The sequence below is a fragment of the Salvelinus alpinus genome, chromosome 18 (genome assembly GCF_045679555.1).
Source record: "Salvelinus alpinus chromosome 18, SLU_Salpinus.1, whole genome shotgun sequence".
NCBI lineage: Eukaryota > Metazoa > Chordata > Actinopteri > Salmoniformes > Salmonidae > Salvelinus > Salvelinus alpinus.
In genome coordinates, this window is record NC_092103.1 from 3,140,706 (window position 1) to 3,156,843 (window position 16,138).

At 45.0% G+C, this 16,138-nt stretch overlaps 1 protein-coding gene across 1 annotated transcript in view; it reads right to left on the minus strand.

The window, feature by feature from the left end:
* The window catches only part of LOC139544612 (regulator of G-protein signaling 3-like), a 232,276-nt gene that overhangs the window by 130,255 nt on the left and 85,883 nt on the right, over positions 1-16,138 (minus strand). Inside the window, exon 15 of the mRNA XM_071351939.1 lies at positions 5,120-5,163. Coding sequence (XP_071208040.1) covers positions 5,120-5,163 — 44 coding nt within the window. The remainder of the gene's footprint in view (positions 1-5,119; positions 5,164-16,138) is intronic.

Here is a 16,138-nt window from a genome sequence, read left to right on the forward strand (position 1 = left end):
CTTAAAGCCTTGATGTTCATCAGTCCACGGTAAGACAAATTGCCCATACATGGAGAAAGTTCAGCACTGTTGCTACTCTCCCTATGAGTGGCTGTCCTGCAAAGATGACCGCAAGAGCACAGCGCAGAATGCTCAATGAGGTTAAGAAGAATCCTAGAGTGTCAGCTAAAGATTTACAGAAATCTCTGGAACATGCTAACATCTCTGTTGACGAGGCTATGATGCGTTAAACACTAAACAAGAATGGTGTTCATGGGAGGACGCCAAGGAAGAAGCCACTGCTGTACAAAACAAACATTGCTGCACGTCTGAAGTTTGCAAAAGTGCACCTGGATGTTCCACAGCGCTACTGGCAAAATATTCTGTGGACAAATGAAACTACAGTTCAGTTGTTTGGAAGGAACACACAACACTATGTGTGGAGAAAAAAGGCACAGCACACCAACATCAAAACCTCATCCCAAAACCTCATCCCACATCAAAACCTCTTCCCAAAACCTCATTTTGCATCTGTCTGCCAATTGAAGCACAACAGAAGTTGGGTGATGCAACAGGACAACGGCGCAAAACACAGAAGTAAATCAACAACAGAATGGCTTCAACAGAAGGAAATACGCCTTCTGGAGTGGCCCAGTCAGAGTCCTGACCTCAACCCGATTGAGATGGTGTGGCATGACCTCAAGAGAGCAGTTCACACCAGACATTCAAAGAATATTGCCTAAATGAAACAGTTTTGTAAAGAGAAATTGTCCAAAATTCCTCCTGACCGTTGTGCAGGTCTGATCCGCAACTACAGAAAACATTTGGTTGAGGTTTTTGCTGCCAAAGGACGGTTAACCAGTTATTAAATCCAAAGGTTCACATACCTTTTTCCACCCTGCATTGTGAATGTTTACACGATGTGTTCAATAAAGACATGAAAACCTATAATTGTTTGTGTGTTATTAGTTTAAGCAGACTGTGTTTGTCTATTGTTGTGACCTAGATGAAGATCAGATCAAATTTGATGACCAATTTATGAAGAAATCCAGGTATTTCCAAAGGGTTCACATACTTTTTCTTGCCACTGTAGACAGTTTAGGTAAGTGGAGAGGCATAGTAATGTATACAGCTGATTATGTAATATGGCTAGAGTTTGATTTTAGATTTCATCCTCTTTGATCTCACACACACACACACACACACACCCACACCCACACCCCCACACACACACACACACACACACACACACACACACACACACACACACACACACACACACACACACACACACACACACACATCACAGCACTAACAATAACGAGCTGAATCCCTCAACTGCAACCAATTTGATCACTGAGCTGTCATTCTCCTCCAATGGTCTCCTCAACACAATCATCCAAAGTTCAGTGGATTGTTTAAACATGGATAAGGAATAAAATAATACCATACGAGGGGATAAAGAATCAGGCACTGAATAATGTCCAAACACTGTATGCTACTGTACTGTCATACTGTACTGTCATACTGAACTGTCATAAAGCACAGAAAACAGAAGCCAAAACCTCTCCACCTTTTCACCCTGGCCTCCAGATCATACACTATGCTGTGAGAAGTGTGTGCATGTGAGAAAGTAGACAGAGCATTTCTATTGTTGTTTCCTCAGCCATTATGAAGTGCCTCTCCTCTTGGAGAGGACATATTCACCTCTGGATGCAGACACATGTGTGTATGAATATGATAGAGCCCCAGGGAGATAGACTGGACATGATTAGAGCCCCAATGCTCTGCACGTATGTTATGTTATAAACGGAAGAAGGAGAAACATAAGTTTGACCTGCCTGCTGGTAATCAGTTTGTTGGTACAGTATATTAGTGGAGTGGTGTGTGTGTGTGTGTGTGTGTGTGTGTGTGTGTGTGTGTGTGTGTGTGTGTGTGTGTGTGTGTGTGTGTGTGTGTGTGTGTGTGTGTGTGTGTGTGTGTGTGTGTGTGTGTGTGTGTGTGTGTGTGTGTGTGTCCATTTCTCAGGGCTGTGGAGAGATCACACTGTCATTTCAGCCGAGCAGGGAGACGATGAATCACATTACATGCCGTTAAAACACACACATACACTCTGTGACCCTGACCAGGTGCTGTAGATAAGACTCACGCTACCATTACCGCACAGCACAGAGGCCAGAGAGGAACAATCTAATTAGACTATATTACATTACACTACTCACATTCTTTCATGCACACATATTCAGAAAAACCCACTCAAACACACACACACACTGTAATACAGACGTTAGAAAGGGCAAACCAACCAGTCCCATGTCAGAATTAGACGTTCATCCATGTTTTTCAAATGTCAAATTTCGAAGTTGTTCCAAAAGTCACATTTTGAAGTGTTTAAGGCTAAGTTTAGGCATTAACCCCAAATGTTTAATGTTAGGGTTATGTTCAGGCGTTAATTCCAAATTCTTAAGGATAGGCATTAACTGCGAACGGTTATGGTAACGGTTAAACAACTTTCTATCGAACTTGCAACCTTTGGAATCAGAGGTAGATGCTTACACCCATTCACCTCCACCTTCCCATCCTACATCACCATCCACAATGCCCTAGAAAAACTGAAACCTACTTGAAGGTAAAAAGCGCTCACTCTTGTATCACGGGTGACCTGGCTGCAAACACACACACACACACACACACACACACACACACACACACACACACACACACACACACACACACACACACACACACACACACACACACACACACACACACACACACACACACACTCCAGAGGGAGGGTCACAGTCATCTCCCCACACTTCATTTCCTCACATGACAGAGCACTCAATCAGGAAAACAGTGATCAAGTCACACCTCCCAGTGGTCAATGCCTATAGATCAGCCTTCCCTCCCCCCTTCCCTCCCTTCCCTCTCTCCCCATCTTCCTTCCCTCTCCCTTTCCTCTCCATTTCCTCTCCCTTTCCTCTCCCTTTCCTCTCCCTTTCCTCTCTCTCTTCCCTCTCTACCCTCCTCCCTTCCCTCTCTCCCCCTCTCTCCCCCTCTTCCTTCCCTCTCTCTTCACTTTCTCCCCCTCGTCCTTCCCTCTCCCTTCCCTCTCTCCCCTTCTTCCTTCCCTCTATCCCCTTCTTCCTTCCCTCTCACTTCCCTCTCTCCCTCTCTCCAACTCTCCCTTCCCTCTCCCATCCCTCTCTCCTCCTCTCCATTCCCTCTCTCGCCCTCTCCCTTCCCTCTCTCCCCCTCTCCCTTCCTTATCCCTTCCCTCTCTCCCCCTCTTCATTCCCTCTTCATTCCCTCTTCCTCTCCCTTTCCTCTCCCTTTCCTCTCCCTTTCCTCTCCCTTCCCTCTCCCTCTTACTCTCCCTTTCCTCTCCCCCTCCACTTTCCCCCCATCGTCCTTCCCTCTCCCTTCCCTCTTCCTTCCCTCTCTCCCCTTCCTCCTTCCCTCTCTCCCCTTCTTCCTTCCCTATCTCCCCTTCCTCCTTCCCTCTCTCCCCCTCTCCCTTCACTATCTCCCCCTCTCCCTTCCCTTCCCTCGCCCTCTTCCTTCCCTATCTCCCCCTCTCCCTTCCCTAACTCCCCCTCTCCCTTCCCTTCCCACGCCATCTTCCTTCCCTCTCTCCCTGTCTCCCTTCCCTCTCTCCCCCTCTCTCTGCCCTGAGGACATTCCTCTAATCAACTTTCACAGATTTACAGCCAAAGCGAAATAGTTCCCAATGCAATGACCAGCCATAGTCTATATATAGGGGCTGTATCTGGGGCTGGGGCTGGGGCTGGCCTAGGGGCAAGTCACCCTGCATCAAGTAGGGGATCAACCATGAGAGGGGGTTATCAACACTATTTAGTCCCAGCGTGTGTATGAGTGCTATACATACTCAACTCAGCACTGAAACTCAACTGGAACTCAGAATCTGTCTTTGGATCTGTAAGTACATGCAGTGTTTTAGTTGGCATGCTTGGTTCCTTCAGGCAGAAAATGAACAAGAGTAAAGTGATGACTGTTGAATTAGGTATGATGGATGAATGTGCATGTGTGTGTGTATGTGTGTGTGTGCAACTGTGCAAGTGTGCACGTGTGCGTGTGTGTGTGTGTGTGTGTGTGTGTGTAAGCCATCCTGTTGCATAGCTGCTGTTAAGGGAGCGGCATGGACAGAGGATTAGGTTTGACGGGATACTGAGGCTGAATGAATTATGTATTTTGTGATGATGTCTTGTCTCTGTGCGTGTTTGAGATACACATGTGCTCACACTCACAGACACACACACACATTTACTTCCTTTGATAATGGATGGAGAAAGTGGAGTAGACATCCCATCACAAGGCATAACCCACAAGATCTGTCTGTCTGTGTGTGTGCACACTACAGTCTACAAAAAGCACCATTCTCACTCCTCACACCAGCCATGGGCGGCTCCTCCCTCCTCACTTGCATAACAGTTGCTATTTATAACCATCTTAATTAGACATGGCTGAATATTGGAGCTTTTTCCCTTCTTCTTACCATTGCCAGTGGGCACATACCAAACAGTGCTACCTTGTCTGGACGGTTTTTACATAAAGCCGTGAGCTGTTATAGATTCATATGCTTGTAATTAGGTTACAGAGCAGATTTAAAAGGAGAACGGGGCAATGATGCCACATGTATTATTCACAGTTGGTCACTACAGAGAAAACAAGGTTTTACAGAGGAGTTCGGTTTTTCAAAATTTTACCAACATGGCAGACAAGGGCAGTTGATCAGGAACAAGTGGATGGAGATGAGGAAAGAGATGAGGAAAGAGATGAGGAAAGAGAGAGAGAGAGAGAGAGAGAGAGAGAGAGAGAGAGAGAGAGAGAGAGAGAGAGAGAGAGAGAGAGAGAGAGAAGTTTTGTATTAGTAGCATAATGTATAGTGTCAGTAGTATTTATGTTTGTGATCAGTATTGTGTCTGAAAGTAATGATTGGTTTGGTTTGGAAAGATGCTCAGTGTGAGAGAAAGAGGGGGAGAATAAACAGGAGCGAGAGAGAGAGAGAGAGGGGTCCATTCTCATTAGAACTCTGAGCCAGCCCTTATGTCTGCCCTGTAATGTGATTTCCACTGGAGTGCATGGCCCCTCTGAGAGACACACACACATTGCTTACCTCAGTCATGTGGATGAGATAGATCCTCAGATCTTCAGCATGATCTGTGGAAGGAACAAAAAAGTTATTACATATTACCAATAAGAATTATTCAGATGTTAAAATGTAAAGGCTGCATTTTGGTCAATGTCCTGGAAGTCATCCTTCACTAAAGACATGCTGTGTATCTAAGGTAGGTCCAGAGCAATAGCTTGGATCATCTGAGGCCAAGCTAGATGTCTGTCACCCTGTCACCACTGTCCCCACCCAGGACCACTATGTCACTCCCTGGTGACAACTGGAGGTGACAATCTGACGGCAGGGTTGACTCCTCCTGTGATGAGTGCCCTAGTCCTACCCAGGGGACAGATAGGAGGAGGTGTGAGGAGGGTGTCACGTATGCGTGTGTGTATGCATGTGCGGCTGTACAACAAGCTCTCACAGTCCCACGTCAGAATTAGACGTTCATCGAAGTGTTCAATGTTACATTTACGTTTCCACGTCATCTGCCGAAGACCTCACACATGATGGATGTCGAATACTGAATTGTATTACGGGTGACCAGGCTGGTGTGTGTGTGCCTATGTACAGTTGAAGTCGGAAGTTTACATACACCTTAGCCAAATACATTTAAACTAAGTTTTTCACAATTCCTGACATTTAATCAGAGTAAAAATTCCCTGTCTTAGGTCAGTTAGGATCACCACTTTATTTGAAATGTCTGAATAATAGCAGAGAGAATGATTTATTTCAGCTTTTATTTCTTTCATCACATTCCCAGTGGGTCAGAAGTTTACATACAATCAATTAGTATTTGGTAGCATTGCCTTTAAATTGTTTAACTTGGGTCAAACGTTTCGGGTAGCCTTCCACAAGCATCCCACAATAAGTCGGGTGAATTTTGTCCCATTCCTCCTGACAGAGCTGGTATAACTGAGTCAGGTTTGTAGGCTTCCTTGCTCGCACACGCTTTTTCAGTTCTGCCCGCAAATGTTCTATAGGACAGGGAGGGCTTTGTGATAGCCACTCCAATACCTTGACTTTGTTGTCCTTAAGCCATTTGGCCACAGCTTTGGAAGTATGCTTGGGGTCATTGTCCATTTGGAAGACCCTTTTGCGACCAAGCTTTAACTTCCTGACTGATGGCTTCAATATATCCACATAATTTCCTGTACTCATGATGCCATCTATTTTGTGAAGTGCACCAGTCCCTCCTGCAGCAAAGCACCCCCACAACATGATGCTGCCACCCCCGTTCTTCACGGTTGGGATGGTGTTCGTCGGCTTGCAAGCCTCCCCCTTTTCCCTCCAAACATAACGATGGTCATTATGGCAAAATAGTTATATTTTTGTTTCATAAGACCAGAGGACATTTCTACAAAAAGTACGATCTTTGTTCCCATGTGCAGTTGCAAACCATAGTCTGGCTTTTTTATGCCGGTTTTGGAGCAGTGGCTTCCTCCTTGCTGAGCAGCCTTTCAGGTTATGGCGATATAGGACTCGTTTTACTGTGGATATGGATACTTTTGTACCTGTTTCATCCAGCATCTTCACAAGGTCCTTTGCTGTTGTTCTGGGATTGATTTGCACATTTCGCAACAAAGTACACAGAACACGTCTCCTTCCTGAGAGGCATGACAGCTGCGTGGTCCCATGGTGTTTATACTTGCGTACTATTGATTGTACAGATGAACGTGATACCTTCAGGCGTTTGGAAATTCCTCCCAAAGATGAACCAGACTTGTGGAGGTCTACAATTTATTTTCTGAGGTCTTGGCTGATTTCTTTTGATTTCCCCATGATGTCAAGCAAAGAGGCACTGAGTTTGAAGGTAGTCCTTGAAATACATCCACAGGTACAAATCCAATTGACTCTAATTACATCAAATAACCTATCAGAAGCTTCTAAAGCCATGACATACTTTTCTGGAATGTTCCAAGCTGTTTAAAGGCACAGTCAACTTAGTGTATGTTAACTTCTGACCCACTGGAATTGTGATACAGTGAATTATAAGTGAAATCATCTGTCTGTTAAACAATTGTTGGAAAAATTACTTGTGTCATGCACAAAGTAGATGTCCTAACTGTATATGTATCAAAGGTCAACTAGGGTGTGCTTATATTTGTCAATTTTCACTGCAAGTACAGTGTGTGGTGTGAAATGGAAATGTGATTTTTGCATATCCCACTCCCCCTGAGACACCCTCGGAGACTGGGGTCACAGCCAGGGATTCGAGTAACCTTAAGATCAAACTTAAAAAGAGCTTTGCTCCAGGCTGAGGTTTGTGATCAACTTCGGCCAAGGAAAGACATGAGAAATCCATTCCCTCCCTCCATCCATCCCTTTCCTCAATTACGCCATCTGCTGAGGAGAGGAAATATGGCGGCCAAGAGGGTGTGATAAAGATCTCTAAGCCTTGATAGTTATCGACATTACATCTCTCCCACCCATCACACATATACAAACAAACTGTGTGTGTGTGTGTGTGTGTGTGTGTGTGTGTGTGTGTGTGTGTGTGTGTGTGTGTGTGTGTGTGTGTGTGTGTCCCAGTCCTTGTTTCTTCCTTAATGGAATGAGACAGGCTGTGATGGTGTGTGATGGGCCCACCTGCCATAGTGTCTGGTCCTCTCTAACTCCAGGCTGTCAACCTGTCTCCACTGTCTACCACAGTGAGAGCACTGTCTGTTAACTAAGGTTGAATATCTTCCTGGTATTTTACAAATGTTCCATCCAGACAATAAATCACTTTTCTCCCGGGTAACCCAATATTTCCCGCCAATACCGGAAATATCATTCTAAGCATTATAATGCATTTAAATAGGTTTATGTCTGGATTTGATTAGATTTTTGTTAAAAAATTCAAGCCTGATTCCTGAGCCTGATTAAAGACATTTTATGAGCCCTACATTAAAGACATTTATTGATCATCCTTGAGATGGTTCTACAATTTGATTGGAGTCCTTTTGTGGTAAATTCCTTTGATTGGACATGATTTGGAAAGGCACACACCTGTTATTAAAAGGAACATGACAGCCCGCTTGGAGTTTGCCAAAAGGCACCTAAAGGATTATCAGACCATGAGAAACAAGATTCTCTGGTCTAATGAAACCAAGATTGAACTCTTTGGCCTGAATGCCAAGCGTCACGTCTGGAGGAAACCTGGCACCTCCCTACGGTGAAGCATGGTGGTGGCAGTATCATGCTGCGGGATGTTTTTCAGGACTGGGAGGCTAGTCAGGATCGAGCGAAAGATTATCGGAGCCAATTACATAGAGATCCTTCATGAAAACCTGTTCCACTGCACTCAGAACCTCAGACTGGGGAGAAGGTTCACCTTCCAACAGGACAACGGCCCTAAGCACACAGCCAGGACAACGCAGGAGTGGCTTCGGGACAAGTCTCTGAATGTCCTTGAGGGGCCCAGCCAGAAACCGGACGTGAACCCAATTGAACATCTCTGGGGAGACCTGAAAATAGCTGTGCAGTGACGCTCCCCATCCAACCTGACAGATCTTGAGAGGATCTGCTGAGAAGAATGGGAGAAACTCGCCAAATACAGGTGTGTCAAGCTTGTAGCGTCGTACCCCCAAAAACTTGAGGCTGTAATCACTGCCAAAGGTGCTTCAATAATGTACTGAGTAAAGGGTCTGAATACTTACGTAAATGTGATATTTCAGTTTTTGATTTTTAATACATTTGCAAAAATGTATAAAAACCTGTTTTTACTTTGTCATTATGGGGTATTGTGTGTAGATTGATGAAGAAAAAAATAAATTGAATCAATTTTAGAGTAAGGCTGTAATGTAACAAAATGTGCAAAAAGTCAAGGGGTCTGAATACTTTCCGAATCCACTGCCGAATCCACTTGAACAGGATTATCTATTTTGGATACAGTTTGAACGCAATTGATGGAGAGGGAGCGACTGCTGAGAGAGTGCTCGTTCATGCACTGATTTAAAGCAATGATATAGGAGTGTTTCAAACTCTGTAGCTGCAATTTAAACAAATAATACATATCACCACAATAAAGAAATAAGGTGACCCCAGAAAGCCAGATGGAGATGTGTAAATTAGACGTGCATTCTGTCTTTATATCACTGTAGCACAGGCTATGCTGCAGCAAATGTAAGTGTAACTGATAATAGGTGTACATACTGAGATGGGCTGTCGGTCTTGAGCGTTGATCATACAGTGACCAGAGAGAAAGCCGTAGAGAATGCAGATTTAGACATCACATAATTTAGCAGTTCAATTTCACATCATGTTCATATAAATAATTTATTGTAATATTGTATTACTATTGAGCGTTTTCTTGCTGTCACGCTCGTCGGAAGGATGAGACCAAGGTGCAGCGTGGTAAGCGTACATTTTCTTTAATTATTGTAAATGTCGCCAACAAAACAAGAAAACAAAGAAACGACCGTGAAGCTTAAGAGGGCATTAGTGCCACTAACAAAGATAACTACCCACCATCACAGGTGGGAAAAAGGGCTGCCTAAGTATGATTCCCTGAGAATCATACCCGGCCAAAAGATAGAAACACAAATCATAGAAATAAGGAACATAGAATGCCCACCCAAATCACACCCTGACCAAACCAAATAGAGACATAAAAAGGCTCTCTACGGTCAGGGCGTGACAGTACACCCCCCCCCCCCCCCCAAAGGTGCGGACTCCGGCTGCAAAACCTGAACCTATAGGGGAGGGTCTGGGTGGGCATCTATCCGCGGTGGCGGCTCTGGTGCGGGACGTAGACCCCGCTCCACCTCTGGCTCACGCCACTTTGGTGGCGCCTCTGGTGCGGGGACCCTCGTTGCCTCGTTGACTGGGGACCCTCGTTGCGGGCCCCGGACTGGGAGGCCCCAGACTGGGGACCATCGTTGGAGGCTCCGGACTGGGGACCGTCGTTGGAGGCTCCGGACTGGAGACCGTCGTTGGAGGCTCCGGACTGGAGACCGTCGTTGGAGGCTCTGGACTGGAGGCCGTTGCTGGAGGCTCTGGTGCGGGACGTCGCTGGAGGCTCCCTGCCATGGATCATCGCTGGAGGCTTCATGCCATGGATCATCACTGGAGGCTTCGTGCCATGGATCATCACTGGAGGCTTCGTGCCATGGATCAACACTGGAGGCTTCGTGCCATGGATCATCACTGGAGGCTTCGTGCCATGGATCATCACTGGAGGCTTCCTCCGTAGAGCTGGAACAGGTCTCAATGGACTGAGGAGACGTACTGGCAGCCTGGTGCGTGGAGCTGCCACTGGGCTTACCAGGCTGGGGAGACATACAGGAGGCCTGGTTCTGGGGGCAGGCACAGGACTCACCAGGCTGGGGAGACATACAGCAGGCCTGGTTCTGGGGGCAGGCACAGGATACACTGGGCCGTGGAGGCGCACTGGAAGTCTCGAGCGTAGAGCCTGCACAACCCGTTCTGGCTGGATGGTTATTTTTGCCCTGCAGATGCGGGGCGCTGGCACAGGACGCACTGGGCTGTGCAGACGCACCGGAGATACAGTGCGCAGAGCCGGCGCAGGATATCCTGGTTCGTGGAGACGCACTGGAGGCCAGATGCGCTGAGCCGGCACCTTCCGGCCTGGTTGGATGCTCACTCTAGCCCGTCCAATGGGGGAACTGGAATGTAGCGCACCGGGCTATGATCGCGCACTGGAAACACCGTGCGCTCCACCGCATAACACGGTGCTTGACCAGTATGACGCTCCCTCCGGTAAGCACGGGGAGTTGGCTCAGGTCTCCAACCTGACTCAGCCAATCTCCTCGTGTGCCCCCCCCCCCCCCCCCCCAAAAAAAAGAAATTGGCTGCCTCTCGTGCCTGCTCTGTTGCCGTGACTCCTGGTAGCAAAGTCGTTCCTACCTCACTACTTCAGCCTGTTTCCATGGCAGGGTCTATGTCAAGGTCAGAGAAATAAGAGCAAGGTAGAACACTAGCTGTAGCAGACACTATTATATTGTCATTTGCTAGGGGAGATCCAGGCAGAGATATAGTGAACTAATATAGATTCTGTTGTACAGTTGTATCCCTTAGGAACACTGGGGAGAAGGTTCACACACTCTACCCTTCACACCACTGAGGTCATGTTTGTCCCCAAAGGTTGCTGTATACTCACCTACAATAATATGTGCAATATCACTATATTATGATATTAGTATACTTGTACAATACTTTTACTTCACTAATTACTGCATTAATTAGCATATTGGTCAACCATAAATAATACCACTGTTAAATTGATTTATGACACGAAAAGTCGACTGTACAAAGAACCTGACTGACTATGACAAACACAGCAATTAAGGTGTAATCGTAATTGGTTATTGATTTTACATTAATCATGGTCTGCAGACCTGTCAGGACATTAAACCAAAACAATATTTCTGATCTTATGCCAACGTCAGTATCACAGTTTCAGCACTATATTTATTGACTAATGAACATTCTCAGTCAAATAAAATAATAAAACTCCCTCCTACCATCCCAACTCATGTTAGAACTTCACATTGAAAGCAGTCGTGTTTCTGTGACATTGTACATGCACTGTATATCAAAAAATTAGTACTTTGAAAGAGAAAACTTTCAAAGTTTCGTCGAACACAGACTTCCATGGACAGCCTGTGTATCACTAACCGCGGGGGGCAGCCGAGTGAGATTGTTAGGCAGAATACTGCATCTCCTCACTCCAATCTCAAATTGTTGTCAGAACCAGATCAGAATGTTTGTGATTCTTCCAATTCAACACCAGAGGTCACTCTTGCATTTATTTTACAGTTGCAGGAGAGCCGCCTGAGTCACATTAAGACATCTACTGCACATGGGGAGGGAGATCACAGCTTTTATGGCAATTACAGCCTGTTAATACTGTTGGACTAATACTGATGGACTAATACTGTTGGACTATTCTAATCATTCTTTAAAAAAGGATAACAAAGGATAACTTGTCATTCTTTATGAAGAATTCATACAGCCTTTATAAGATGCTTCTCAAATGCTAAATAAGAAAATGTCATACTATATAAGGGCCCTTTTAATAACAGGCCCCTTTCATGTGATGTTTCGTAAATTACAAATGTTTTGCTTGATGTGACTGTGCTCTGCAGGTACACACAACAGTGTGTGTGGGGGTGTAGTTTGTGTGTCTGTTGTGGTGCTCTCTCTTAGCACCCTCGGTCTTTCCCACGCTCCACACCCCTGTCTCTATAGTAGGTGACAGGGTCACAGGAAATCCCCTGTCCCACTTCTGCCCCACCTCACTTACTCACACACACACACCACCCTGGTTGAAACAAACACAGTCCCCGGAGCCTCTTTCCTGAGAGGCCCTGCCGTACTAAAATAACAATGATAGGCGGGTGGAGATGCACCCTCCTTGTACACCCCCCTCCCACACACACACACATCCCTCCCATCCCCTGATGACTTCCTATTCCACTGTGGTGGAGGGGTGCAGGGGGAAACCGTGCAGAGCGTGACCCAGCTGAGAGCACTGTCCATGGGGAGGATAGACCTCCTACATCCCCCTCCTGTGTGTTGTGTCTCAGGGGCCAGAACATGAGCTAATGTAATGCAACGTAATGTAATGCCCTGTCATCTGTTGGGTTAAACACATAATAATAGCTAACCTCTCCCTAGCCTGACCAGTAGCTCACTTCATATGTCAAAGAAGGCGGTCACATACTGGACTGTTGAATGGTAGAACTGTTACACTGATAACACATGTAGTTCAATAACTAAAACCGGCGCTTTAATGGGGCGTTGTCTTAGGGACAATTATATAAGGTTTTAGTTTGAGCTGTCATTTCAGAGGGAATATGTAAAAGTAACAAGTGAAAGAGAGAGAGAGGGAGGGACAGAGAGAGACAGAGAGAAACAGATAGAAAAAAGGAGGGAGGAGAGTTTTATAAGGTACCATATTTAATGACAGATGTCCCCTCAGGCATGGATGGTGAGATAGCCAGAATTGGGGAAGAAGAGAGAAAGAGATAGAGATAATGAAAGAGAGGGTGGGGGAGAGTGAGAGTGAGACATACAAAACGAGAGATAAGGGTGCTCTCAAGTGCATCACAGACATACAGTATGTAGTTGCAGGGATGGGGCGGGACAGGACAGACACCCCAGGATATTGTGACTCGGTTTGGGCTCCACACTGTCCAACCACAGCTGATCAGTATGACTGGACTCTCTGCAGTATATCAACAGATCTCACTTTCTCATGAATGCGTACACATACACACACACTCACTCACACACACACAGCCTCTTCACACTGAAAGGATCTCACTAGCATCCAGCCGGCTCTGGCCTACTGTAACCCCAGCTCTCTACTCTGAGTCAGAACCCTCTCCATCTCCTCTCTACATTATGAACACATGCATTGACAGTAAGAGGCATTTATTTGACCTGCAGTGCTTTGTTATACTGTGGGCCAAACTACTGTATTCTTTGCAAGGTGCCAACTGAGAGGAGTGTTTATATAGCTGAGAACCAGAAAGACAGACGACCAGTGTTTGGTTCACATTCAGCCTAAATATCCCACTGGAAGAATCACTACTACGGGGCCATAAAAATAACATGGCATTTATTCATTTACATGACTGTATATACATTAGGGAAATATTGTAGGTTTCCTACAGTATGTCCTGCTTGAAATGAAACCATGGAATCAGTAGATGTGTAAGTAGCAATATGCATGCCCCACCCACCTGAGGATCTGTCTTTTCCAGCCATCTATTTCCTGTGTTTGAGGGGTGCCCCGCCCACCTGAGGATCTGTCTTTTCCAGCCATCTATTTCCTGTGTTTGAGGGGTGCCCCGCCCACCTGAGGATCTGTCTTTTCCAGCCATCTATTTCCTGTGTTTGAGGGGTGCCCACCCAACTAAGGATCTGTCTTTTCCAGCCATCTATTTCCTGTGTTTGAGGGGTGCAAAATCCACTTGTTACTTAAATATCGCTGGATTGATTGCTTTCATTTTAATCTTGAGACTCTTTCGTACTCTTGCTTGTGACTGTCATTTTTTTTCCATTAACGTACCAACCACAGACATTTTTGTAATGACCTGTCAAACACACCCGGTCTGGTAATGGCTGAATGGGCTGAATAAAATACATTGTATTTCCGTTGAATCTATAAGAATGCTTTGTTGGGGATTTAACGCACCGTCTTGAAACTTACATCACAAGAAACAGAAGAAAGATAACTTTATTTTAATGGCTGTTAATTTGGTTTTAAGATCTACAGAAAAGACAGAAATGCCAAAGGTGGAGGTGTGGCTGTTTATATTCATAACTACATTCCTGTAAAGATTAGAGAGGATCTCATGTCAAACACTGTTGAAGTAATATGGCTACAGGTTCATCTGCCTCACCTAAAGCCCATTCTGGTGGGAAGCTGATATAGACCACCAAGTGCTAACAATCAGTATCTGGATAACGTGTGAAATGCTTAATAATGTATGTGATATCCATAGAGAGGAATATTTTCTGGGTGATTTAAATATTAACTGGCTTTCAACAGGCTGCCCACTCAAGAGAAAGTTTCAAACTGTAACTGGTGCCTGCAACCTGGTTCAGGTTATCATGAAATCATCCATATGTATTGAGCACATGTTTACTAATGCTGCAGAAATTTGTTTTGAAAGCAGTACACAAATCCATTAGATGTAGTGATCACAATATAGTTGCCATATCTAGGGAAACCAAAGTTCCAAAGGTTGGGCCTAATATAGTGTATATGAGGTCATACAATACATTTTATAACGATTCCTATGTTGTTGATGTAAAGAATATTTGTTGGTCCGTGGTGTGTAATGAGGAGCAACCAGATGCTGCACGTGACACATTTATGAAATTGCTTATTCCACTTACTAATAAGCATGCACCCATTAAGAAAATGACATTAAAAACTGTTAAATCTACCCAACGTGGACCTTGCCGTTATATCTCTTGACGCCGAAAAGGCTTTTGACCAAGTTGAGTGGTCCTATCTATTCAAGGTCCTACAGAAATGTAATATTGGAGATGGGTTCATAAATTGGATCCAGCTTTTATATAGGAACCCCTGTGCGAGAATACTCACTAACCAATCATTGTCGCCCCGATTTAACCTTTACAGAGGGACAAGGCAGGGTTGTGCGCAGTCGCCTATGCTCTTCGCCCTAATCATTGAACCTCTCGCTCAGGCGATCAGATCTCATGCAGCAATACACGGCTATAATACTAAAGATACTCTAAATAAGATTTCCCTATAAGCAGATGACATTCTCCTCTATGTAACAGAACCCCAAGCTAGTATTCCAGCTATTCTTGATGTGATTAATTTGTTTGGTACCTTCTCGGGATACAGAAGAAATTGGAACAAGAGTGAATTAATGCCCATACGGTTACAAAACACCTCCTGGCTAGAACATCTTCCAGTTAAGATATCTTCAGAAAAATGTACCTATCTAGGAATTGTAGTTACCAAACAATACTCCTTACTATTTAAAGAGAATTTCCCCTCTCTGATGCAAAAACTCAAGACAAACATACAATTTTGGAGAACTCTCCCAATTTCTCTGCGCGGAAGAATTAATGCCATTAAAATGGTCTTCCCCCCACAACTGCTCTACCTATACCAGAACATCCCTGTATTCATACCTAAATCCTTTCATAAACAACTGGACTCAATTATCAATCCTTTCATCTGGGATTATAAAACACACAGGATAGGTAATAAAACACCTCTGCAAATCCAAAACGGAAGGAGGATTGTCTCTCCCAAATTTTATATTTTATTACTGGGCCGCTAACCTCCGCGCTGTTACGTTTTTGCTGGATGACGCACGTCCGTCACCCAGCTGGCTTAGTATGGAGCGTGAGGAGTGTCACCCCTTCTCTATTGGTGCTGTGATTTTGTCGCCTGTCAATCTGGAGAGGTCACTTTATCGTAACAACCCTATTATACATAGCACAGTCCGAATCTGGAAGCAAATTAAAATCCACTTTGAGCTTAGACCAATGTCATTCATGCTCCCTGTTGCCAGGAACCCCTCC